Source organism: Pithys albifrons, chromosome 13 (assembly GCF_047495875.1).
Source record: "Pithys albifrons albifrons isolate INPA30051 chromosome 13, PitAlb_v1, whole genome shotgun sequence".
Lineage (NCBI taxonomy): Eukaryota > Metazoa > Chordata > Aves > Passeriformes > Thamnophilidae > Pithys > Pithys albifrons.
Window position 1 is genome coordinate 9,725,827 of NC_092470.1, and position 25,888 is coordinate 9,751,714.

General features: G+C 39.4%; 1 protein-coding gene across 7 annotated transcripts; it reads right to left on the bottom strand.

Annotated features, from left to right (window-relative positions):
* Positions 1-97: 97 nt before the first annotated feature.
* LOC139677764 (tropomodulin-3-like) lies at positions 98-25,598 on the bottom strand. Of its 7 annotated transcripts, none has more exons than XM_071567998.1 (11): positions 25,515-25,567; positions 20,009-20,048; positions 19,235-19,419; positions 17,725-17,881; positions 9,783-9,905; positions 9,122-9,211; positions 8,499-8,629; positions 7,485-7,592; positions 5,868-6,011; positions 5,371-5,515; positions 98-3,163 (listed from the first exon to the last, which is right to left on the bottom strand). In XM_071567998.1, the coding sequence occupies exons 3-11, from the start codon at positions 19,358-19,360 to the stop codon at positions 3,132-3,134; spliced, it is 1,056 nt and encodes a 351-aa protein (XP_071424099.1). In that variant the 5' UTR covers positions 19,361-19,419; positions 20,009-20,048; positions 25,515-25,567; the 3' UTR covers positions 98-3,131. The 7 variants fall into 7 exon arrangements, with proteins under 7 accessions (XP_071424099.1, XP_071424097.1, XP_071424101.1 ...); XM_071567996.1 differs by lacking the exon at positions 98-3,163 and adding an exon at positions 4,076-4,223 and having other exon boundaries at positions 25,515-25,569; XM_071568000.1 differs by lacking the exons at positions 98-3,163; positions 25,515-25,567 and adding exons at positions 4,076-4,223; positions 23,559-23,574.
* Between the last annotated feature and the right edge of the window lie 290 nt (positions 25,599-25,888).

Consider the following 25,888-nt stretch of genomic DNA (forward strand, 5'->3'; position numbering starts at 1 on the left):
CCGCCTTCTGGAGAGGGAAGAGAATTGCTCTGACATAAACACGTGGCTCAGCTTTAAGCAAGTCAGTGCACTATTTTCAAAAAAGCAGACGAACTCCTCCAACCACAACAAGAACACAGTCCTTTAATCGTGCACACCGTTGATGGGTACAGGCTGGCAGCACACAGTGCTGAGGGGCAAAACACTCAATGCTCGTCCTTCGGCGGAAATTTAAATGGGACACTTGCCTGTCTGCCGCTTACAGACAGAGGGTTACTCAAACTGCAAAGAGAATGAGGCTACTTCTTTAAAACACAACAGTAAATGGGTAATGGCTTTGAAATACAGGCTATGTTTCCATGCTTAGCTTGGAACCCAATAAAGCCAACCAATGCAGTCATTCAACTTTTCCATTAAGCCTGAAAAAGAACCTATATGGAAAAAGGCATCACCTGTTTTAGAAAAAAGACCTTGTGTGTATGGTAGCTTGTTATCACAGTGATACCACTCTAGCACTCAAAGTCCATGAAGTCACACACAGATCTCACCACCCCTGGTAACGCTGCATCACTGTTCTCTTGGTTTGCTGAGACTCTCTGTGATTCCTGGCTACAGACTGAATTCCTTCATTTATTCCAAACAGGAGACACATTACAGGCACACAGTGATTGTTGTTAATCATTCCAAGTACCAAAGGTCTTGCAACAATTTGGATAGCCAAATCCTTCTGGTTGAAAACAAAAAAAATGTTTTCTGTGCCCAGTCTGTCAGATAACTGTCCCGAAAGTGCTGACAGACAAATTATTACCTGCTGTCTATAGAGATAAACCATTTATTAAGGTCCACTACTATCAACTGTGACAGGACACCTGAAAGCTGCAGCTTAAACACCTCTGCCTTTGATTGGGATGTAAATAATTAAAGTTAAACTTGATTTAGTAGCAGCAAGAAGGGGATTTGGGTTATCATTTCCATAATGCAGCCTTTCAAATTTCTCCTTCATTTTCAAGGAGCAGATAACAGCCTAATCTTGTTAGATAATGATAAAATAAGTCATCATAGAATCAGAATACATGAACAAATTCTGTGAACATGGCAGCCCTTCAACAAATGAAGGAAGACATTACAGCCTGTTTCTTGACACAAAATTATTATGGTGCCTAGCAAATAAAAAATAAAGTACAGCTTTAGGCAACAGCACATGGCATGTTTGGCCACTTTTATACAGCACCGTCTGTAAAAAAAGGACACTTAAATGTGACTTTATGCACACTGTGTAAGAACTTAAATTTCAAAATCTATAAAGTTCTTGGAAATGTACAAAAGCTACATCCAAAAGAAGCCCTTTTTGTTACTCATTAGATCACTCCTAGTTATTTCGAGGTTATAGTAGGTATAGTCTTTGGCTTTAACAGAATTAATTCCAAGTTGTTTTTCAGAGCACGTATTTATTTGTAATTCTAATAAAAGGTCAATTTTGAAATAGGAAAAAAGTTCTTCTGCAAATATAAACCAGTTATATACACCCTCACTGAAAGCACTGTAGTTGAAAATTCTCTGTACAGTTGCAGTAAAATTTGAAGACACCTCTGGAATAAAGTCTGTCTTTAAAGATCCAAAACAAGATTTGCAGCAAATTACAATGTGGGCGCAGTGTCAGAGACTTGCTCTGGTAAGTTTTTACAGTATAAACAACCTGATGCAAAAATCTCAGTCCCCTCCATGTAAATATGTTTTCTGTAGATAAATGCTCACCATATTATGATCTTTGGATAAAAGGAGTTGTCAGTTGAATTCTCTGTTGCTGTAAATATAGCCAAGCAGTCCTTTAGAATGTTTTTGTGATCTCAAACTAGAACAGGACAGTCCAAGCAGACCTACACCAAAGTGCCTCTAGATTTTTATATTATTTCAAAGAAGTGTATTGTGATTATGCACAGAAGTTGGAAGTGATTCTTGTTGCCTTATTAGTTTGCTTATACAACTTTAAATACTTTAATAATTACTACACCATACAAATTTGACACTGTATACTGATTAATTTTTGCATGTATTAGGTAGTGTTGCAACATCAAGACCTAAGTAAAATAGAAAAATCCTCTCTCAAAAGTGTTACTTCAGTATTAAAAAATTATAGATTTTTAAGAAGTACAAATAGCTTAATGCAACAGCTTGAAATAAAGGATTTTTCATTTGCCAGCAACTTAGGTCAGTGGTTTTACAGGTAAGGCTGCTTTTCCTGTACAGTTATGCAAAATTTAAAATATGCATGTTTACTAATTCTAGAGAAATTGATACCTCTGAATGTAGATAAAGATTTTTAAACTAAGAATATAAAGTAAATAATGTTGATGAATATGAAATCAGTCTAAAAATATATCCAGTTTAGACACAGAGCAAGACACACTTATGGGATCTTCTGGAAAAGCTTTACTGGATTTAGGTGTTATAGAAAACCTGTCACTTTGCAAAGCTCCAAATATTTTTTTTTGCAAGGCCTCCACTTTTCTATGAGTCCCTCTAATGTCTGGGAGAAGTCCTTAGCCAATTTATTTCTGTTTGCCTTAAAGGGATGTCTTTAAACTTAATCACAGTATCAATAAAAACTAATAAAAAATCAAACAGTAGAATTACAAATAACATTGCTGTGAAAGGTTTCTCTTCAGTGCATATGAACAAAGCTGAACAGCTCTACACAATGAACCCAGCTGTTGGGTGAAGAATCCCTTATACTAACGCATTGTTTTCAGGAATATACACACCCCTCCATGTAAATAAGCACTCCCAGATTTTCTAACAAACATTTCAATTGGGTCATTATGTGCCCAATGACCTTAAATGTCCCATTCTTTGACTACAGACAATTATACCATTGATTTGCAATTACATTTTTAGTAGAAAGCTCAGACGAAGTCTTGAAATACAAAAAAGTTCCTAAAAAAAGCCCGTCAAAAACTGTGGTACAGAGACAGGTGCAGTTACTGTGTCTCCATGAAAAACGTGATGCATACCAGCAGATGATTATATAGCTTTGCTTTAAAAGGAATGGGGTTTCCAGTCTTTTCCCTTCTAACCCAGGCCAACGTAGTCCAAGATTGCCAAAGCCCACAGTGCTGACCGTGATGACTTCACAGAGTTTTGAAGCAGGATCGCTAATTGTCTCCTTCAACTCTTCTCTTCCGAACTGCAACCAGAGAGACAAAGAAAAGTTTTGCTATTTTATCATTTTAACTATTTTTTGTATTTCTACAGCACAAACATTTACTTTGCCACCTGAGGTTTCACACAGTACAACTTAAGGTAATGAACACTTAGTGTAATCCATCATTTTAAGCTTATGCTTTAGCAGTGCTCATTGTCTTATTCACAAACAGTTGCAAATATTTGTGAGGAAGACTTGTGGGAAACATTAATCATCTTATGTTTGGTAAGCAGATTTTGCTAGTACTCTTTTTTTATTGCAGTTTTCAAGTGGTTAATTAAATTTATAAAGCTTCAAAAAGAAACAGTACAGGAATTCCACAGTATATCTAATAAAATTTACACACACACACAGAAGAACTTACATTCAATAGTCTAAAACATTCCATTTATTAATAAAAACATTCAATTGTCAGAAAATGCAAGAGCAACAAAAATTTGCTAATAAAATCACTAAAAGCTCACATGCTATTTAGACTTGAGAATATGCAAGATTGACTGAATGACTGGAGTTTTCCTCAATATTTGTATTATTTTTGGTATTTTCACCCTATCAAATTATGTTTTCCTTTTCTGTGCAGATATAAACAAGGCTACAGGTCTTAGAAATTACATAGCACAACTCCATTTTGTTTAAAAAAGTCTAGCAAGCACATCTATATATAAGAAGAAAGTGATTCTGTTCTCAAATCCACACACTGGAAAGCAGGTGACTGAAGCTACTCATACCTGCTTTCATCACACTGCAAGAACAGATGAAAGAATTTCCAACCTTAGACTTCTCCAATCATGCAGTTAAAAGCAACACATACAGTTTCAGACAAAAAACAGAGAAGTGTTATACAACACAGTGTAAGCAAGGGAGAAAGAAGATGTAGACTATTTTTTTAGAAGAAACGTACAAAGACAGAAATGAGAGACTTCAAACATGTCAGCTTCAGTGCTGAATACCATACTGGGTATTCAGAGTAACCTGTCTCTGTAGCTTCAGGGCTGGAGAGATGAAAAGGTATTTGCAGAAACTTTTACTTGTATACTCCAGACTAAGAAAGCAAAGGAAAAAAAAGGCAAGATATCAATAGAAAAATAAATTTCCAACAGTCAACACTAAAAGAAAACTAGTGAGAAGAGAAACCTTAGATAGTGAAGAGACACCTGAAGAATTATGCCAAAAATTAACTGGTTTAGAATCTATTTTGAGAAACAGTTATACAGTGTCCAAGGGCCTTTCTTCTCTCTCTGTGCTCTGTTCTAGTTACTCCTCCTCCATATCTTTCAGAGGCGTTCTCCTTCACTTTAACGTTTACTCAGGGGGGAAGCAGATCTTTAAACCAAGTTCCAAATGCCTGTGTCATTCCCTCTAATATATTCCTGAACTACTGCTACTATTACTAAACTGCCTGACCCATTTTCATGCTGATGAGAGGTATAATCTTTACTACAAAGCATCTAAAGCCAGAATATTTCATTAAATAGCATTTTAAAATGCAATTCTATTTAAATAGGTGGACCACATACTCTTGTAGTTGAGTGCTTCAAGTATTTGACATTATTATCCAAATGATTTCTATTCATGTGCTGTATTATTAACCAATTTTCTGCTGATCCATTTGCACTTAGGATTCTAACAGATGAGCTCCTACAAAGCTGACTGCAGCAAATAAGATGTCACTGCTACCAGCTACCTGTAAGACAGGCAGGGATGGCACTTGTGCATGAACAGACCCATAAGGGAAGAGATGACCCAGTCCCAGGCTCGGCACATGACATTATCTTCAGCTGCCTTGATTAATCCAAATGAGACTGGGTGTACTGGCATGAAACAGGGCATCCTACACTGTTCATTTCCAGCAGTGGTTTTAAAGAAGTAATGAATCTTATCAGAATAAAGCTGAACAGTCCAAACTATTACTTTCACTCCCTTTTGCCACAACTCATGTAATTTGAATGTTCTTGTTCTACACTATGTTACAAATCCTCAATTCATACACCTGAACACTCTGCAACAGAAATAGAGAACATCAAACAATAACAAAAGAGTTGGAGTAAAGCACAGGAGAAACCTGAAACTGATCTACTACAATTGTGCTATCCTGGTTTTGTCAAAGGAGAAGTGACTAACCAGACACCTTTAAAGCCTGTGCCACACACACATTCAGTTAATAGTCACTCTCTACTGACAGCTCTTACCCAAATCATTATTTTTCGTGATAGCTGCAGCTGCTCTGGCTCGAGGTCCCTGTTGTGTGAAATGGTATCCAAATTTGAGGATCTTGGTGTTTTCTTCAAGCATCTTGGCAATTTCTACTTCTGCAACTGTGCCCAGCTGCTGCCTCTGTAAAAATAAAAGGTACACAAAGACAACAAAGCTTACTTGTGTTCACCCCAAAAGAGATGAGAATACTTCTACCAAATTAGTCAATAAACACTCAGCTTCATTCTGATTAACTGCATAGGCAGAAGGTCACAAAACACATTGATGCACTTCGAAGCACTAGGAAGCACAGAAGTGACCTGAACTCAACCTCAGCTGTGTGCTTCTGAGACTCTTAAGGGCAATTATTGATGGTTTTAAGAGAATTAAACATAAAACATTTTGAAAAGCTTATCACAAGTTGCCTTCTAAAAATATTCAGTCAACTAGGATTGGCTGGTTTTAGCCATGATACCACCACCACCTCACTTACCTGATTATCAATTTTAATCTCTGTCAACGTTTCATTGTCTTTCAGTGCATCAACCAGTGCCAGAATTCCAACTCCAGTGATGAAGTTTGATTCTATGTTTAAACTTTTTAATTTTGTGTTTACTCGCAGCATATCTGCAAGAGCCTTTGAATATAAGAAAATATCATTAAACTTTTGAATTCTGCTACAGTACAAAGGACACAGCAATAACCATTCCCACTAACTAGTTCCATATAGGAGCAACAAGTTCACTGATGCACAGGGTAACTTTGCAAGCTTTCACTTATTGAGACTGACCGAATCTTCAACCAGGCATTATCTACCTTCCCTTTTTAAACAGTACTGAGTCAAAAAAAGACTCGTCTTTCTCTCATTACGAACTAAAAAGCTACACAGAATACAAATTGTCTGAAATTAGCATATTGGACCAATTCCATTTTGTAAGCCTCCACAGACTACAATGAGTAATGCAAGCTGCTAAGTGAAGGCCAAAGAGAGGGCATTAGTCTGCTGAAAGGAGAATTGGATATGGTTAATTTGTAAACGGGAGATCTGACTTTTAAAATGCTTGTGCCTACAGATTTGGTAGAAAGAGGTAAAATTCAAAGCTCTAAGCACACTACCAGCATGTAGCTAAAAGCATTTTTATGGAAATGGCATATACTTGACCTTACTTCTGGGAAAGGAAGAAAACAGTAACAGCTCACTGCTGAGGTTTACTGTCATAACAATCATGTCCTGTAAATTTTTTTTCTATCAAGTCACAAAAAGCAAAAAAAAAAAACAAAACCAAACACTCCACAAAACCACACCCAAGACAAGAAGCCTTTATAGGTTTTTATTACACGTTTCACTCCTGCTGAAAACAAACTTTTTAATTGACCCAAACCCAAAACTTTCAAAAATTGATTTATTTAATGGAGTTTTTCAAACTACTTTTCTTTTTAATTTTAAATTAAAACGATGTAAAGGATTGTTCTGGCAAAACAATTAGTTTTGTTTTCTTACCTCTTTATTTGCAAGTATTTGCTTTTGATTTTTATTTGCTTTTGATTCAACACAAAACCCCCAGGACCTGATGATAAATTAGTTTTAATTGTATCAAACTAGATACCTTGACTAATATTATGCTTTACATTCCAATGCTTTAAGCAAATCTTTAGTAGCAGAGAGATGATAAAAACAGCAATTTTGCAATTTTCTTCAACCAAAACGCTAGTTAATTGAAAAATATTATGAGCTTTAATGTGCTTCTTGTAAATTAATTTTGAATATACTATTGGCTACTGGAATGAAGACCAGCAACTAAATAATTAGGAAGGAAAGAAAAACAGGAAAGAGATTAGCAAAATGAAAAATCAGAGGGAAGGGACAGAAAAAAAGAATTCTCACTCATCTCACACATCTGATGCGTTGCTGCGTAGTGGACTACTGGAAATCATTTACCAACTTTGACACAACAAGGGTTTGTTAAAGAAAACGTACTTTACAGTGTAACAGAATGCAATCATTTTAATTCCTAAACATTTAAACTTTATTAAATTCAGTCCCTTACCATTGCCTTTCCATCCTACCTTCCCCTGCACCCCACTTATGCACATTATCAGGAATACTTACAACAGCAACGGGGTCGTTGCTTCGGGTGGCTGCCAGGCTAAAATTCTTCACATGTGTGTTGGTTTCTAAGGCTCTTGCAAATTCTTTCAGCGTTGGAATTGGTATGTTCTTGAATTAAAAATAGCATTTCACTCTCTTGAGATGCACAAGTTTATCCCCTCCCCCCAGCTTCTCCCATTATTTTATTTTCTTTACAGCAAAATGCCTTATATTATCTGTCACTGGTCTTCAGCAGTCTCACAGTAACGGTGCAATGGTTATGTCACCATTTCTATAAATCAATAATTTTTACAGTGTAGTAGCAACCAAGCCTAAAAGGATAATTTTAGCTAATTAAGGTAAAAAACTTCTCAGTTTATTGTATCAGAAATTTTGATATCTTGTCTTTTTAGGCTAGCATTTATCTATCATACAGTATTCTTAAACCAAGTATTTTATTTTCTTCCTTTAGTAAGTGGAACAAGTAACTTTGGCTGCTGGCAAGGTTGTCACTGCTGTCTGCACTGTAAGTCAGGAGTGCTATGGTTCTGTTTTCTTTCAAGCAAATATACAAACGTTTGTCAAGTTTCAAAACACAACTGTTGCACTCAGGAGCAGAGGCTGCCCTGACTGCCAACAGCTCTTTTGTACAAGAATCAGGAGGATGCTGGGTACAAATCCATATAACTTTGTTTGCAACAGCAGTAACTGGGAGTACTTTGCTTCACCAAGGACAAAGGATTCAAAAAAGTAGTTCACAACAGTGAACTGTTGGAACTGCTGCCAACTTGGCAGCAACAGAAATCTGGGCTGGCAGTAAGAAAGTCTCAGACTTTTTAAATACACATTTGGCAAAAGAAATGAAGATGGCTTATCGGTTTAGCTCCAGGTTTCTGAGCTCACATGTACTGCAACATTAGCAAAAAGGCTGATGTACTTAAAATGAGCCTATTATGCTCTCTCAGAGAGTTTTGCAGCTTGAAGTGTTTTCTACTGAGAAAAAGCAGCATACTTATGCAGGCTTCAGGCAATTACCTTAATGTTATTTAGATTAACTTCCACAAGACGAGAATCGTTATCTTTAATCCTCTGCAGTGTCTCCTCCACATTTGTGGGATTTGGTGGTTCATCAAAAACAGGCAACATTTTTTCACCTTTAACTATATCTGAAAAGAAAGGCATTCACTGTGAATAAATTATACATATATTAAATATTTACTGTATTTAAAGATCATTTCATCAGTCTTTACACCTCTCTCCCAACCAAAAAGCACACCATCCTCTCCTGACCATATTTTCATAAAGTTCAATCCTTTTCCAAAGGTCTTCACAGCCTTTCTGCTTTGTTTGCACACCAGCTTTTTACAGAAACCCCATAGAAGCTGAATTACAAACAAACACAAAACCTAAAAACCAACACACACAATGCATGTTTATGCTTTCTTTTGTCACTAAAAAATGACTTAACTGCAGAAGACATTTTAATGCACATATATTTTAATTCCACTCTGGCCAGAACTCAGTTAGCAGACATACCCATTTCCAGACTAAGATTAAAGAGTCTAAACCAAAGCTGGTGCAACAGAAAATAGTTAATGCAACAGTAACTGTGTGCAGTACAAAGAATTCATTTTTCTGGCACTTGCTTACACACTTACTTGAGAAGCTGTCTTTGTCAATCCCATTACTGCTTCCCACTACGTCACAGAACTGATTGTTTGTTATCAAGTTGGACATTCCCAGTATAGCTGAAAAAGAAAAAAAAATCATTTTATTGTTCCTAATTTAGCTCAGATGAAGGTTCCTTTAAACAGCAAAAACTGATGTTTGTACATCCAGTTATCAGTACAAGAAACCACTCAATATCTTAATAATTTAAGAAAGTAGAAAAAATCAATTAATTATAGACATTTTAGTTGGCTTTCACATTTCAGAAAAATTTGACCAGGTTCAAGCTTCCAAGGTAAAAGTGCTGTTCAGTCCCAAAACAAACTTTTAGGAATACAGGTACACAACACATTCTTATACGCAAGAAAAACCAGTTTCCTATATAACAAAAACCATGAAGTCTAAGGAATGGATTTGAAGGTTCTGAGTTTGAAAATCAAGTATCTTTTGCAGTCCAAAATCCTTTACTGACCTTTAAATTATCACAAATCAACAAAGTTGAAATGTTTCAAGCAAACTGGCATATAATGTGGTGCAGTTTCTATCACAACTACAACTTCCTATGCTCAGAGAAATACACTACCACATTAATTATAGATCTTTCTTTTCTAAAGATGCACCAGCCCATTAAAATACCTCATAAAAACCCACCTGCAAGGTCACCTAATTCTGTGTCTGTGGCACTGGTCAAGGCTTCCTCCAGTTCGGGATCAAGAGAGAATTTTTCTTCTGCATAAGATGGTACAGGCTTTTGCTTGGGGATAAATATTTTCCCTAGAGTAAACAAAATGCAAATGATGTCACTTTATGTGATGTAGGCACTTATCTTTAAACTGTTCTGTACTTAAAGAATACATATTACTTTTAATAAATCTTGAGACGAGTATGGCAGACAACATAAAGGAATGAGGCTTCTTCTGTTTTTTCCAACTCAGAGATGGGGAAAGAGCATAAACAGGAACAAATTTTCAGGAATCTGTATCATTACTCCAATTGTATTTGTTTCTCCTAAGGATTAGAAAGTAACATATAAGGCTCTATTATGCATTTTAAACAGTCTAGAAAAAGTGTCTGTAAGAAAGATTTAGTATCACAAGAGAACAATGATTGGTATCCTCTCAACGGAGAAAAGGATCTGAGCAGGACTTTGAACTGAATGTGCCATAGAAAGAATATAGAATTATCTGAAATTGCAGATCTGTGCATTCACTGCAGTTTTTACGGCATACATTATATTTCTGCTTTTAGATGTTAACTCAGTTCAGAAGTAAAAAAAAAAAAAAAAAAAAAAAAAGAGATGCCCAAGATGGTTGAGAAAACCATGGGTTGTGAACACCACAAAACAAGGTAACAGATTTCTCTGGCAATGACAGACACTGTTTCCTAAAGAGATACTTAGAAAGGTCATGGAAAATTCAATGGCAAAACAAGCAATAGTAATGCCACCAACTTTTCAGTTATTATGGGAAGGTAATGAGAGAGTTATTTTAGAAGACATGCATTTTAAGTAGAGGTCTGTGTAGTTACCATAATCCCTGTATGTATCTTCAGCTGAAAAGTTAGGGTAGGAAATCAGAATACAAGCAAGCTATTCTATCAGTTCAGCTCTGAATGGTTTAGAATTGGCCTTTCAGAACAAAATCTACCACTGGGTAAAGCCCAGGAGAGGTAAGGGGTGCTTAAGTTCTGGACAAACTAACATGGCAAATAAAAGCTCTGGTACTGATGCATTGGATAGAAGTAATTCACAACCAGACAACTGTGAATAAGGTCTTAACAGTTATTTAAAGTTCTTCCAACTTTCCAAGTTGGCTGACCTATCAGTAGAAAGAGCTATGGGAAAGCAGTTCCAACTTCCTTTTGTTATTTCCTGGCATAGGAAGTGCTGTTGATAATCATAGAATCATAGAATCGACTGGGTTGGAAAAGACCTCCAAGATCATCGAGTCCAACCCTTAATCTTCCTATGAAGTCTCAGTCTTAACGCAGTAACTCCCCCTCTTACATATCCATAGCTATAAAATATTTCCACACAGGAATCAACCCAGCTCATCCCAACCATACGATGAAAACCCACCAGGCACCAGAATCTGACCTCCTGGGCACAAGCCAGAGCCTAGAATTTTTTTTTTTCCTTGTACTGCTCACAAATTTATCTTGTTGCATGCTTGGGCCAAGACTAAGTTTAGCATTTTAAATGCCTCCCAGTGACAAGAAGCTTTATAGGGATGTTTCAGTTTTACTTAGGGGAAATTCCAAGAAAGTGAGATTTTGGTTTCACCACCTGTGGAAAGCAAAGCCTGAAGACAAGTCCTGTGTCCCATAGCAGTCCTAGGCATCACAAAACCCTTCCACCTTTTATCCCTCTCCAAGTTCCCATCCTAGATTACAGCTTAATTTTCTTTTTTAAAGGAAGTTAATGCATTGCTACTAGCACAGATTACAGAGAAGTGCATCAGGTTTTACTCTGACAACACAGTCTGATGATCAAGATCTGTTGCTAGCAACATGGTATTTTTGTTCCTAGGTTGCTGTCTCTTTGGAAACTTGTGTAAATGGCCATTATCCATATTTAGAAGCAGAAAATAAAGCTCCTTATGTAACTGTAATGACTCCAAACAGTAGCTGAATGCAGCTGACTTTGTATTACCACCTGTGCCTCAGGTCTGATGGACAGTGCAAAAGAAACTGTTTGTGGTGATTCAGGGTTAAAAGAAAAAACCTTCATAAATTAGAGGCTTAAGTAGTAGATGTTGCAGGCTATTTTGATATAATTGATACAGTATGTTTCTACCATTTTATTTCACCAGCATCACCTACTGGGGAGAGAATAAGTTTTAACTTAAATTGTATTTTCAGAAGAGATACAAGAATGTTTGACAAGGTTTTCATTAACCCATGAAACACCATGAACAGCATACACATGATCTAAAGCCTTTCATTAGCTCTGTTTATGTTGTTTTCCCTCAATAATATAGTCTAATAAAAAGGTGAGGATTTTGGAGTACAAGGAAGGAGAAGGACAGTGTGACTTGAGCACCTGAGCCTTTGCTCAGCTGCCCTATCTGCAGCATCCGTGCAGCAGGCAGAGAGTTGGAGGAGAAAATCAATCTCAATTAAAAGCAACTTTGCAAAAATATATCAACCTATATCGGTCTTCTGTCTGCCTCATCACACAATGCTCATAAAAAAAGAACTACTTTTTCTGATATTGTTTTTAAGTAATTCTTAAATTTAAAGCTTAGGAATGTCTGGTTCTAAACATTTTTTTTAAAAGTAAGACTAAATTTATACATATGTGCCTGACTCTTAAGAAAACCTAAAGAGAGTGAGAACTATATTCAGCTTTCAATAAAGCAATAATGTTAAAAGCCACTGCCCTCCAGAAATATTCACTGCAGCCAACTCCAGTCACATGAACTGGGTCAGGGGCACTTTTTGTTATAAAAGAGGTCCCACCCTTATGTACATAATCTTTCATTCACTGGCTTCATGTTGTCTTAGCCCAGAATTCAGAGGTTTACAGTGCACACAAAAAGCAGGTCCTTCTGCACTCCCCACTTCTAGTAATGAACTTACTTTAAAAGGGATAAGACCCCTGTATCTCTGGGGACAATGATCTAACTCAAGGCCTGCTGCCAAGACAGTTTGGCAATTTCCTTCTTCCCTTAGTAATGCAAGCTTTAAATAAAAAAAACCCAACCAAAACAAAAACCACCACACATCTGTGCAGCCCATGATATGTACAGCTTTCCTGGCCCCCAAGTGGAACAGTTCCAAATAGCAGGGATTTGATTACATGAAGGAACATGACATACTCCTCAGCCAACAAGGATACCACAAAGATTAAGCAATACAACATGAAGAGGCAAATTTCAGGGATGTTCACATCATTTTTGTAATAATTATATATTCAGATCTTCTATGCCTTTAAGCTACCATGTTAGATGATGCACATCCCAGGATTAATTTGAAGGTTTTCTTTGCTACAGAACGAACTTTCAGTCCCAAGTTCCACACAACTGTACTGCTCAAAAGGGAGGAACATTGGATGCTGTTTATTGAAGTGCCTGGACATTTCATAGACAGACTCACAGTATCTAAAGTGGGGCTCAACATCCTGCAGAAATCAGGGCTGTTCAGTGGGGCCACACACTGCATATTGTGGTACTATTCTCACACCTCCCACAGTCCTACCCCCATGCCAGCAGGCAGCAAGCAGCCACAATTTACACAGCAAAAGAATGTCTAAAACCCTCTTTTGCAGTACCCCATTTGTGGAAATGATTCAAGTGTTACCTCAGGACAGCTGAATACAAGGTTTTCTCATCAGTGGCTTCATGAAGAAAAGTGACTAACATCTGGTATATTCCTTACATCGTGTGTTCCTTAAAATCTCCTCCGGACAGAAAACTATCTAATCCACACTTCATCAACCTCCAGTTTTTACCACACGACAGACTTAGGTTCATCAATTCACTTGTAAGCACAATTTAATACTAATTTTTTTAATTCAACTTACAAGTGACTTCCTCAGTGTCTTACTGCAGAAACAGAACTGTCATTCCTTATCTGATTACAGACCACATAGCAATGAGTTAGAAAACTGTTTCACATTAAGGCTGGAGTATCACACGTTATTTTGTTCTAGTGCTCTTGTATGGAGAATGTCACTTTGACAAGCTGTTTCTGCAAAGCTCCAACAGGGTATCAGCTTCACTCCACAACGTGTACCACACTGCTTTAAAGACCAGTGATTCAATGGCAAACAGAGAACACAGCACCCAAATGCTGCTGCAACAGAAGGTGATCTACAGTAAGAACTGAGCAGCGTGGCAACAAAACAGCTCTGGCTAGGTGGCTACAGCTTGAGCCTAACAACATTTTCTGGGTGATACAGACAAATCAAAACAAAACAAAAAATAAAACAAATAAAAACTGCAAACCTCTACAAGCCCCAAACATTGAAGCAGAAGTTGCATGAACTGCAGATTTACCCAGAACAAACATACTCTGGCAGGAATGCAAAAGGAAAGTTAGAAGAACAGGCTACAATTAGGAGAATGCAAAGGCTAGAAATGCAAAGCTTAGTTTACACAATATTTTGCTAATGCCTTCCACTACATAGCACAAAGTAAATTACTGATCTTAGGTATGTTTTTATCTGAGATTCTTTTGCTCTTCCAAGAGAAGTGTGGAGCATTGGTCAGATGAGAGGAAAACACTCAAGGACAACAGCCTGCAGCACTGAAGCCTTTACTGTTTGGATGAGAGATCCTTCTCCTTGCAGTATGGCTTGTAAAATCTTTATGACATACTCCCATGCACAGATCAAGACAAAGCTAGTTTTGTTGCAATTATTACCACATTGCTCTCATGAATCTGTTGAACAATGGTTTAGTGTATGGTTCAACACTTAATTGGAACAGAATGTGACTTAAATCATTAAATCATGCTTAAAAACAAAGTAAGTTTTTACTGATGCTTTTAGAAATGAAATCAGTCACTGGCAAAATGGAATAGAATATAATTTAGGGATTGTTAAATTTCACATTCCTTTAGGACTGTTCACCTCACTACCAACAGGAAACTTCACATTATTTCAGATACTCCACGTTTCATTGCACAAAATAAAAGAGAGGTTACAAAGACTTGGAAGAAATCACATCATCTGTCACTGAAAGAGATGCATCATTGTTTCAGAAACACGTTACGCCAAACTGAGTTACTTGGAACATCTGGAAGAGAGGATTTTCCTTACACTGTAGTAGGGCAACAAGGTTACCAGAACAAGTAGAAAGCCAGGATGGTTAAAATTAACCCAGGATAAGCTTCTTTGATAAATCTGCAGGTCAAATCACCATGAAGGCAATAAATAGAACAGGAAAAGAGAACGATAGATTTTCCCCTTCTTACTCCATTAAATGAGTAATTATACCAAGCTAGAGCAACAAGACTAGCCAGACACACAAAGATATTTTAGCAAATCCTGACCCAAAAAACAGCACTAAGAAAATTGCTGCAGTTCAAGTCTGTATCTCTCCTCCCAAAACTTCTGGAAATGAAGGTTGTATTTGTCAGCTTTCTTCTGAATTAACAGGAGAATCAAGAAAGATTTACACCTACTCTTATTCCAGAATTTGTTAGCATTTCTCCATAATACATTGTTCTAGCCAAAGAGAAAAAATATTATCCAGATTAGTTGTTCATTGTTTTTTTTATTTTAATATTAAAGAAAAGCATATTAGGATACAAGCTTCCTCTAGATAAAAAAAAACATCCTACACAAGCATTAAGTTTTGCTCCATGCCATTTCCAAGTTCTACATCTAGATAAATACAATAATTTCTTAATTTAAAAGATTAAATTGTACATAGGTTTGCCCTTTTTGTGCAAAATGGCAACAAAGGTGGCAGCAAGTCAAAGCTGAACCATAATATTTCCAGAAGAGGAAAAGGAAAGGTTATTCATCACCCACTACAAAATGAGCTTGACCTTCTTGACTCCTGTTCATTTAACAGAGTGTAAATTTTCATACTAAACATTTGTTTCCACATTCTTAGTTTTAATGAAAGTAAGCTCCATTCCATTTTTCATATTATTTTCTCTTTTTCTATGGCATTAAAAATAAATGGTAGAAAAAGTTACTAAATAGCAACTTTCTTTTAAAGAGATACAGTAAATTTTACAAACTAAACTGTTATGACTCATTGCACCATGCAGGCATACTACTGTTTAGCAATACTTCATTACAAAAAGGAAATGACATTTGATCTTTCTTAACCAGGATCTACGTTACAGCTGGACCCTTCTGTTCTTCTTCGTGATTCTCACAGATTTTATTTACCCAAACAAATACTTGTGCTCTGTGCATGTGTACATAAGCTGACTTTAAAGAACCACCCATCTCAATGAAGCACCGGTAATCAGTAGAAAAAAGAGTACTGCCTGGAGCAAATCCTGCACGCCCAGCCTCACAGCCTGAACGAGCAGTGCAGGCTGGCTGGGCTGCAAGGGATTCCCCAAACCAGTTCAGAATATACTGAACTCAATCACATTTAACCATTAGTCTGTCTGCAACATAGATTAGCAAATATGTCAGGCAAGGAGCAGAACGAGAGCAGCAACAGAGGACACAGCCAACACAGCATGAACAGGTCCTTGCCAGAAGTACTACAAGGTACCGTACCTGCTGCTTTGGGTACCTCCTTCATTCAATGCATATCCTTAACTCAGCTGCTCTTACAGATTCAGTCAACAATCTCCTGTTCTGTCAGCAAAGGAGTGTCACAGTTCTCTCTCAACACAAGTGGTGTTAAACTACAAAATAGGCAAATCACGGTATATGAAGGAAGTAGTGCAGCACCTGATAAACTCCAAATCTCTCTATTACTTTAAGGAAAAAGTATTGACAAACCAGCATTGTCAAGTAAAATTACCTGGGACAGGCAAAGAAAATGCAAATACCTCCAAAAACATTTTCACCAAATATACACTACAATCATATAGGCAAACTCAGTAGATGAATGAAGACTCAAACCTGAAATAAGCAATGATTCACACCAGAGAATTAAGTAGAATTAAAGGGTTTCAAACCCTTAAGAAAAAAGGAGCCTGTTCACCTTGGGCAGCTGGAATACAACATAGCAAACAATTTACAAAAGTCTTAGTGGAGCAGATCTGCCCTGCTGCTGGGGAAGGTTGAGCCACGCCAGGATTCACAAGCACTTAAACACTGCGGCAACAGCTAAAAGCCTCCTTTCTATGCATATATATCCCAGCACAGGCCTGGGAGTTTTTGTCCCTACCAACAGTGCTTTGTAAGGCACAACAGATTTGGAAACTCTCGTTTTTTGGAGGAAAAACCGAATTTATTTTTACAATATTTAAGAAGCACAAGCTTTTTTCACTTTCTCCTGAAAAGTAAAATGCTTCCCATCAAGTCAATGGGAATACTAGATCCAAAGCAAAAATTTAAAATCCTAGGCTTTAATAATATGTCCATGGTTTTCAGACCACAAACCACTGCCAGATTTCAAAACTTGCTGTGATGTAACTATGTAATTAGTTAGTATTAACTATACAGTATTATTAAATCTTCCAGTAAGGATACTAGAAAAACAACATGACTGCACGCACCACTTGTCTGGCCTTGTCAGCCTACGACACCTTTGAACATCACTGAGTGTTACCCTGACATCATTCAACTGCTGTTTTCCTAATTCAACACAGGTTACCCTCTGTGTTCAGCACAAGGATAAGCCACAGGCACAATGACAGTACTTGTGATTATTGACACAAATCAGGGTTAGTTCTTTGAGGATACCATACCCATCAGAACTTTGCAATTTATGATAAAATCTTTGAGTCTTATTTCCTTCCTGTGCTACATACAAACAGCACACCAGCCCCAGGGGCACAAAATGCCTGAACAGGAAGCCTCCTGCCTCTGCACAGCAGCACTCACTTGGGAACAGGCTGAGTTAAAAAGCAGTAGAGCTGCCAGTGCTTCAATAAAATTTGGTTCACAAAAGTTCTGGCTGGTCTACCTCAGAGATTTCGTAACCACCTACACCAGAAAGGGTGGTGTTACCTTTCTTTTCTCTTGTAAAAGGCACATAGTCTTCCCTGTCCTTGTGCTCGAGCGCCTGTTTCTCCAAGTACGCGAGGAGCCGTTCCCGGTCGAAGGGGCCCGAAGCCTTTTTTGCCGTCTGGTCTTTCTGTCGGAATCCTGCGGGCAGCAGTGCGTTCTGCAAAGCAAATGGAGCAAATAACAACAGCCCAGAAAGTCTGGGTTAACACCTGTTTAGTTTCATTTCCCTCTTCCTGCTGCCTCTCCACAAGGTTCAAACCTGACACATCATCCTTTTCAGTCAAGCTTTGATCCCTTGCCAACTTCCTTTTTTTGGGGCAGGAGAGGATATAAGGTAATCTGTTCTTTAGACATGGAGAATATAATGAAAAATACAGCACACTGCACTCTGAATAGGACCGAAGCAATTCTTTAAGCACAATAGCTTCCAGCACTGTTTGCTAGTTACTTTGAATTTTTTTAAGAGAATGAGCATTGTTTAAGTGAGTAGTGTTAAACAAAACTCAGCTATTTACTGTTTAGACATTCAGCCAGAGACTTCCTCTATCACATAGAGCCATGTGTTTCTAATTCTTTAAGACAACTGACTGTACTTTTCATTGGCAATTAATGTGGTATTTCTACTTTTGACCTGACTCAAGGTGGGATGTTTCTTTGATATCAACATATTTCAATTGAAGAGAAAAAAAAAAGAGGGTATTAGTATGGAAAGAACAGGAATTCACACTTGTAAAGCCAATTAATCCCATTTGCCAGTTCTTCTCTGCTAAACTGTCCATAAAGCCAAAGGCAATTAAAATATCAGTAGTATCTTGAAGTGCAACAAATAGGTGATCCTCATATTCTTAACTAATTCCTGAACTTCAAGATTAAAATTAATCCTGGTACTAAAGGAAAAACAGAGAACCACAAGCTGCAAACCTTGGAGTCTGACATTAGCTGTAGTATGAGTAAAGGACAACTCAGCTCTTTATAGCAGAAAGCTCTAATATTCCTTATTCAATACCCCATGCTGACATAATCATTCAAGAGCTCAGTAATTATTTCTCTTCTCTTTACAAAGTCAGCATGAGGACAGGAACAGATACAGATTACCAGACACAGCACCAGGAATCTTCAGAAGAGCTTAGCACCCTGCCTCTCCCATCAAACTCTAACAGCAGAAACTAAAACAAAGATGGATGCAAAAAGGCTATTTACTGGAAACAGGAAAGTTAAACATGTCTTTCTAAATAAACTTTCTTTTCAAGAACAGGACAAAGCAATTTTTATTTATAAATAAATCCCACAAAGTTCCTCCTGACTATACATTCTTTCATTCTCCTCTCCTGCAGTTGTGTCCACCTTGCAAACAGGAAATAAACATTATATACACATATACATCTGTAAGTAAGATCACCAGCAAACTAGGAAAAAACTCTGTCCAAAAGCATACCATACAGTCTCAACTCATTTCAGTCTAGTTACAGAACAAATGAAAAAAATAAAATTTCTCTTGGCTAATGCCTACCTCAGGGTCAAGATCATCCAAAACAGTTTCCAGTTGTTTCAGTTCTTCTTCCGAAAGTTTGCCAAGAATTTCATCCTCATCAAGATCTTTGTACTTGTCCAAGTCCTTTCGAAACGGGAGCGTCATGACTTGGACAGTAACAAGTTGCTCAAATACTTCGAAGTACTTCTTAATTCTTAACCAATCTATGAAAAAATTTTAAATATAAATAACCATAGTTAAGGTAAATATCCCAACTACAAAGCATCTTCAACCTCCAAGTACATCTCTGAAAGGAAAGCTTTTCATCCAGTAGTTGTATCTATTATGCTAGAGCAGACAAGGAGCGGTTGGAAGCTGTGTACACCTTGCTTCTTCACTGACAAGAATCTCACCCTTTTTCATCAGTAACTAAGACCCACCTATTTTCAGATCAAAGTCAGAACCCAGACTTCTCAATGGGAACTCCAAGGCCATAATTCCCACAGAATAGGGTAGGTCTTAGGGTAGGAGGGAGGAGATACCAACTATACCCAGTATTTCTGAGTCCAGCTAACACCAGGGTTTTTACACATAATGCAGTCAAAAGAAGAGTTAAAATACTCCTCATTTATTGTTGCTGCTGCAGTTCGAGGGCAGTTAAGGAGAACTTCACTATAAACAAGCTAATTGGTTATTACTGACTCATATCCCTGCATATTACCTACAGAAGAAACAAAGGAAGTTTGCCTCCAAGTTAATTATAGAACTATCATTGAAGCAACAGTCTGTTCCGTCCAAGGAAAATTAAAATACCTTCACGAAAAGCTCCTAAGTAGCAGCACTCCAGTGAATCCTAAAAAAAAAAAAAAAATAAAGAACAGACTGCATAACTGCTCCCTAAATGTTATAATTGGAGGAAATCAGGGTCCTTCAAAAGATGTACATTCTGAGCATTTGTCTTGGAAAAAACCAGCAGCGTTGAAGCAGACAAGTTGTTTCCTCTCATTTTTCTGAAAGAAGTTCTAAGATTCTCCTTTTGTTCAGCCAAATTCCAGCTACAAGTTGAGCACACAGACAAAATTGGTAACTTGAATGACTCTCTGTAGGTAAGCAAGAGAGTCCAGAAAGTATTTCGGGAGCAGAAGCTAAATCCATAAATTCAGGCTCATTAGTCTCCCTAAACCCTTTCTTGGCTCTATAGAAGTACTCAACACAGACCAGACACACAGCAAATGTTATTTGTTCTCCAGTAGTCCCATTCCAGACGTTCACACCATATATACAACTGCATTATTTCAAACCTGCACTTACACTGTCCTTCAAAAACAGATCAATGCAGTTATTGCCTCAGGGAAAAGGAAAAGAAGGGCTGTATATACATACACATTATACCATAGAATCCTGCTTACAGGATTCCTTCACCTCAGTTATTTACATCAAGAAAGGCCTCCCTGGCTGCCACAGTTCCATATGGTGACATTTTAATTCAGAGACACTAAACAGACATGAGCACATGAAGGTTCATCCACACCATTCAGTCAAGTTTACCTATAAAGTACATCTGGTTTTAACAACTGCCTTTGCAAGAATGGTAAATTTTCAGTCCCTACATAGATCTACACCTGAATGAGGAATATATTTACAGCTATTTTCAGCATGTCTTCTTTTAAAAAATATTGCTAATATAAATACTAGACCTTACTTATAAACTACAGTTGAAATCGATGAAACAATTCCAAAAGTGAACTACCAACTTAGGCAGAGTTCTCTTGAACATAAAAGACCAGGAGGAATTCTCAATTTCATGATAAACTACATCAAAAGAACACTCTCTGGCTTCCTCTGAACTAAACCCAATCTTGTTGGCAGAGCCTGGACCTTGATCAAGAGGCTACAGAACACCTGAGCTTAGTGGCTGCAGAAAATGCAGAGCAGCACACCTATGTTTTCCTAAGTCCCAAAAGTAACCAAGGAGTGTCTCTGTGGTTGAGAGAGCCATCTCCTACAATTTTCAGTCTTGTGGTATTTGTTTCTCCAGGTGCCCAGCAGCTGATGGACAATTAGCTGATGACAGCCGCAGGAGATGCCACACAATCTGCATGGGAACTTCTCATTCCTAGAGCCTTAATGTTTTGCCCTTCCTTACAGCTCCAGCCATTACACACTATCATAAGAGAAAAACATTTCCTGCAGCTGATTACACAGCATTGTTTGTGACCAGCCTGCACCATCTGAATCCTACATCAGGACACTGCTATTTACCACATTTCTGCATGTCCATTTGCATTCAAATACTAAAAGGTGTAGTTTTAACAGGTAATTATAAGAAGCAGAATGGTTAAGAGGCTGCAGAATAATGCTGCCCTTACTCTGACAGAGCAGCACTGCATAACCATATATTATTTTCACATAGGCTGTATTTCCTCTCCATTAACTGCTGTAAAATGCTGTCATCCAGAATAAATTACACTTTACTTACTGCATTGGCATGTTTCATATGGGAAAACTACTCATCCTTTGTAATTAATGTTCAGGTCACAGCCCTTGGTCTCACTTGTTTCTATACTATGACCAAAGTAGCCATTTCAAATCCTCAGCTACAGTGTTCAGACACAAATATACACAAAAAAGAAAAATAAAGCAGCAGGAAAAAAAATTCTCACTGTTTCTGTAGCTAAGTCTTCACTTCAGCAAGAGGAAGATAATCATATATGGCATGGCAAATATAAATTTAAAGAGTTTTGAACATACTTTTAAATATCTATCAAAGGTAATTGTTTTAAAATATGAAAGGATACTTAATGTGACATCTTTAAAATTTTATGATGGTAGCATTGATTAGCACATCTGTACTACACAGAGTAATGGTAATGACTTTCAGAAACATTCCCTACAAAAGAAACCACAGCATATAAAACACCAGCATATAACATGCTAAAAATCAGTTTTTAAAACATGCTGTTAGGAATTCTCATTGCCTAAAAAGGGCATAAAGGCCAGCTGAAGCCCTAATCTAATCAAACAAGCCCTTCACCTCCCATTAAACACATTTGTACTCGATTTGCTTTCCATCAGTCACTGCAGCAGTTCTGCATAGAGACACGTGTAACAAACTACACGTTTTTAGAAAGAGCAGTTATTTGGCCCATGAGTATTTGTGGCACATTATATACATATAAATGTGTGATCTTACTTCAAAATCATAGGCCAAACTGTAACCATCAATTTTGGCTCTGCAAATACTTTGCCCTTTGTTGATGATACAGCGAGTTTTCTTCTAAGTATCCTTCTCAGCTTTACCATGAGATCATTACATACAAGCCCAAAGGGCTTTTTCAGATATGTAACTATAAGGTAAAGCTCTTCAATACAGTAACTTCACAGTCACATCAGAAACATTTAGGGAAAAGGAAACAAAGCCTCATTTCCAGTCCATCAAATTTCAATTCTGTTTGTTATGCAGAATATAAATTGAAAAATCAAAAATTAAGAAATTCTGATGGATTTAACAGAGAAAAATCTTGCCATTACTCCTTCACCTGAGAAATCAATGAAGAATTAAAGAAATGAGAAAACAGCAGTAACTTTACCTTAGGCCATTTTAGAACTACCTGAATCATCCCCTGAAACACTGTCAATCAACTTCCACACAACCCTTATCTACAAGTTAAAATATTTTTGTTTTCTCATATCCTTTCTGAAAGTATATTTTTTAAAATACAAAACATTGTAAAAATAGCAAGCTTCCAATTTTCTTTCAAAAACTCACCCCTCCCAATTTCTATTATATTTAAGAACACAATTTCTTGGGACCCTAACAGGAGAAACTCTTTAGCAACAACTTATCCACAGGAAACTACAGTGTTGTTAAAGTTCACTGCAAATGGTTTCCGTGACTTGGATTTTAAAATAGAAGCAACATCATGAAAAACAAACCGAGCTGGTTTTGGCCAGCATATTTAAAGAGCTCACTTTAATCTCATTTGTTCCTTCTGAGCCTCCTTCCACCCACCCTCCGGGTGAACCCGGCCCAGAGCAGGGGGGTCTGCAGGGCTGTCAGCATTCCTGCTCCAGTCAGGGCCCCAGACCATCCCAGCTCCTTGGAGAAGTCTAATCTGAGCATTTCCCCAGGGAACCCCTAGGATGGCAACAATTTTATTTTCCAGTGTGCGAGATTATACAGAACTGTTTATGAAGAATGTGCTGCACTTGAAAGAACCATCTTTACTTAGCAAAGCTAGGAGAAAAATTAGTAAATATAAATACTCCCATAATCCCAGAAGGTTCCTTAGGATATTTTTCTAATCCCTTATAATAACAACCCAATGCTGCTTTTCTTAGCAGAAAGTTCTCAAAAACCCACCTGAGCCTTCCAAAACTCCAGCCTGGGGTAGGGCCCAGGATCCAGGTTCTCTTGCCCAGGGAACCAGCAACACCCCACCCCCCCCCCCCCCCCCCCCCCCCCCCCGCCCCAGCCCAAAGTTGTATGGAGCCAGCAGGTGGCAGCTCATCTTTGCCTAAGATTTTAGTCAGGGTAAATTATGTTTTCCAGGCAAAAAGGAATAGCTATTCTGGGCAATTTTCCCACAAAAGCAAGCCCGAGGCTTCATTCTGTTCAAAGAAACAATTCACGAAGTTTTATCCATGGCAAACTGAGCTTCCTCAACTTCACATTTGTCCACGTGGTGGACAGACAGACACTACATGGACCATGAAAATGCTTCCATGATGAAGGAAATCTGAACACATCCGTGTTTCCAGCTCCTGCCAGCTACTCCTCTGTATTAGAGGGCACCTGGAACCACACAAAGCCCACTTTGCTCTTTTTGTATGTCCTGTATACAATGACACTGAACTAGGACACAGCTATCTCGCAGGCAGAATGCTCTGAGTGATGGCTGTCCAGTTGGCATTGTCCCATAAAAACCTACTCCTGTGCACCTGGTTTTGAAAAGCAGTCACCCACATTGCAGAGCTAAATGCACACACCCACGCAGCACAGACAATGGCCAAGGTGACAGGGCCAGGAGCCCCAAAGCCTGTATTTGGCAAGCTGCACAGGGCATGGAAGCAGCCACAGTTCAGCACACCCATCTCCATGACACTTCAGGCATGCTCATCAAACTTGCTGCAGGGCAGGAGTTATGATCCCATGGGATAAGGTAAAAATGCCAGGTACCACAGGTACTGCCTGCTCTCAAGTTTCTCTGGCACAAATCGCCACTCCAGCTGCCCATTCCCTCTCCCAATATGCAATGCAGCACCACTGGGGGTCAGGAGTCATTAACCAGCCAGAATGAGGGATATTTTGGCATTATTTTTTCAGACAATACCTGGATGTTCTTCGATAGAGATCTACTGCCTACAGACATTAATACACTATCTCCTCCTGGCAGAATTGCCTGCAGGTGTTTTAGGCAAGAAGAAGCATCAGATGTAAGCTATCTGAAAGTTTATAGAACCATTCAGATACTCCTATCCATTGCAGAAAAGTGGAGAAACTTGCAAGCCAGTAGAAACTTGCAAGGACAGTAGAAGAAATTCACTTCATTCCCTCTACATTATTCAGGAAAACTTCTGAGTGCCAGGCAGTTTCAGGTTCTGCCGTACACCCGAGCTCCGCAAACCTGACACAACAGCCGAACCTCAGCCACGAGGATCTATCCGATACGTTACAGCAAACTTAGAGCAAACAGCAAACTCTCTAGAACACCGCTTGCTTTCAACAAAAAAGGGGCGTGACAGGCGCTGGGAACAGTGCTCTGTGCCCGCTGCCGGGACACTCCGAGGATACCCCCGCCCAGGGCCCGGTGCCGGTGACCGGAGCGCACCCCGCCCCGGAAAGGCATCCCTCCGTCACCGAGCGCTGGGCAACCCGGGGAAAACACATGGAGCAAACCGAAAGGACTACGCTGACCAGACCCAGAGGCGAAGTTTTCAAAGTTACACTCATTGGGTTCCACGGCAAAGTTGGGCGCTGGCTGAACACCTCCCACCGCGCTCCCCGGCGCGCCCTCCACACCCGCGCCCGGCCGCTCTCAGCGCCGAGCGCACCGACCGTGCAGCGGCAGCCACAGCCACAGCCCCAGCCCGGCCCTCCCGCCGCGGGGCACCAGCGGGGCTGCGGGTACACCGCGGGCCGCCGGCCGGGCGGGCGCCTGCAGAGCCCCGCGCTCCTCCTCCCACCGCGGGCGCGGCCCCTCCCGCCGGGCTCCCACTGCGCTGCGGCAGCGGGCGGAGGGCAGCGCCCGCCCCGGCGCCCTGAGCCCGCCGGCACGCCCGGCCCGGTCCGGTCCCGTTCCGCCCGGTCCCCGCTTACCCGGGCGCGGCCGCACCGCGCTCGCTCCGCCCGCCCCGCGCCTGCGCCCCGCGCGCGCCAGTAGCCCCAGAGCGGTCCCGCGAAACGGCGGCGCGCGCAGGCGCGGGCTGGGGGCGGCACCTCCCGGAGCTGCGGCCCCGCCCCGGGAGCGCGGGGGCCGTGCCGGGGGCGCGGCCCGGAGCGGGGAACCTGTTTCTGTTCCTGTCCGTGGCTGGGGAGTCTGTCCCTGTCCATGGCTGGGGGTGTTGGACCGAGATGATCTGAAGGTTCCAGTCCTAGCCAGACCGTTCCGCGCTCGTCGGTGTGTGTGGCAGCGCCTTCCAGGCGCGCAGAGCGTGGGCGCTGCTGTCCGTTCGCGGCTCTCCACATCCCTG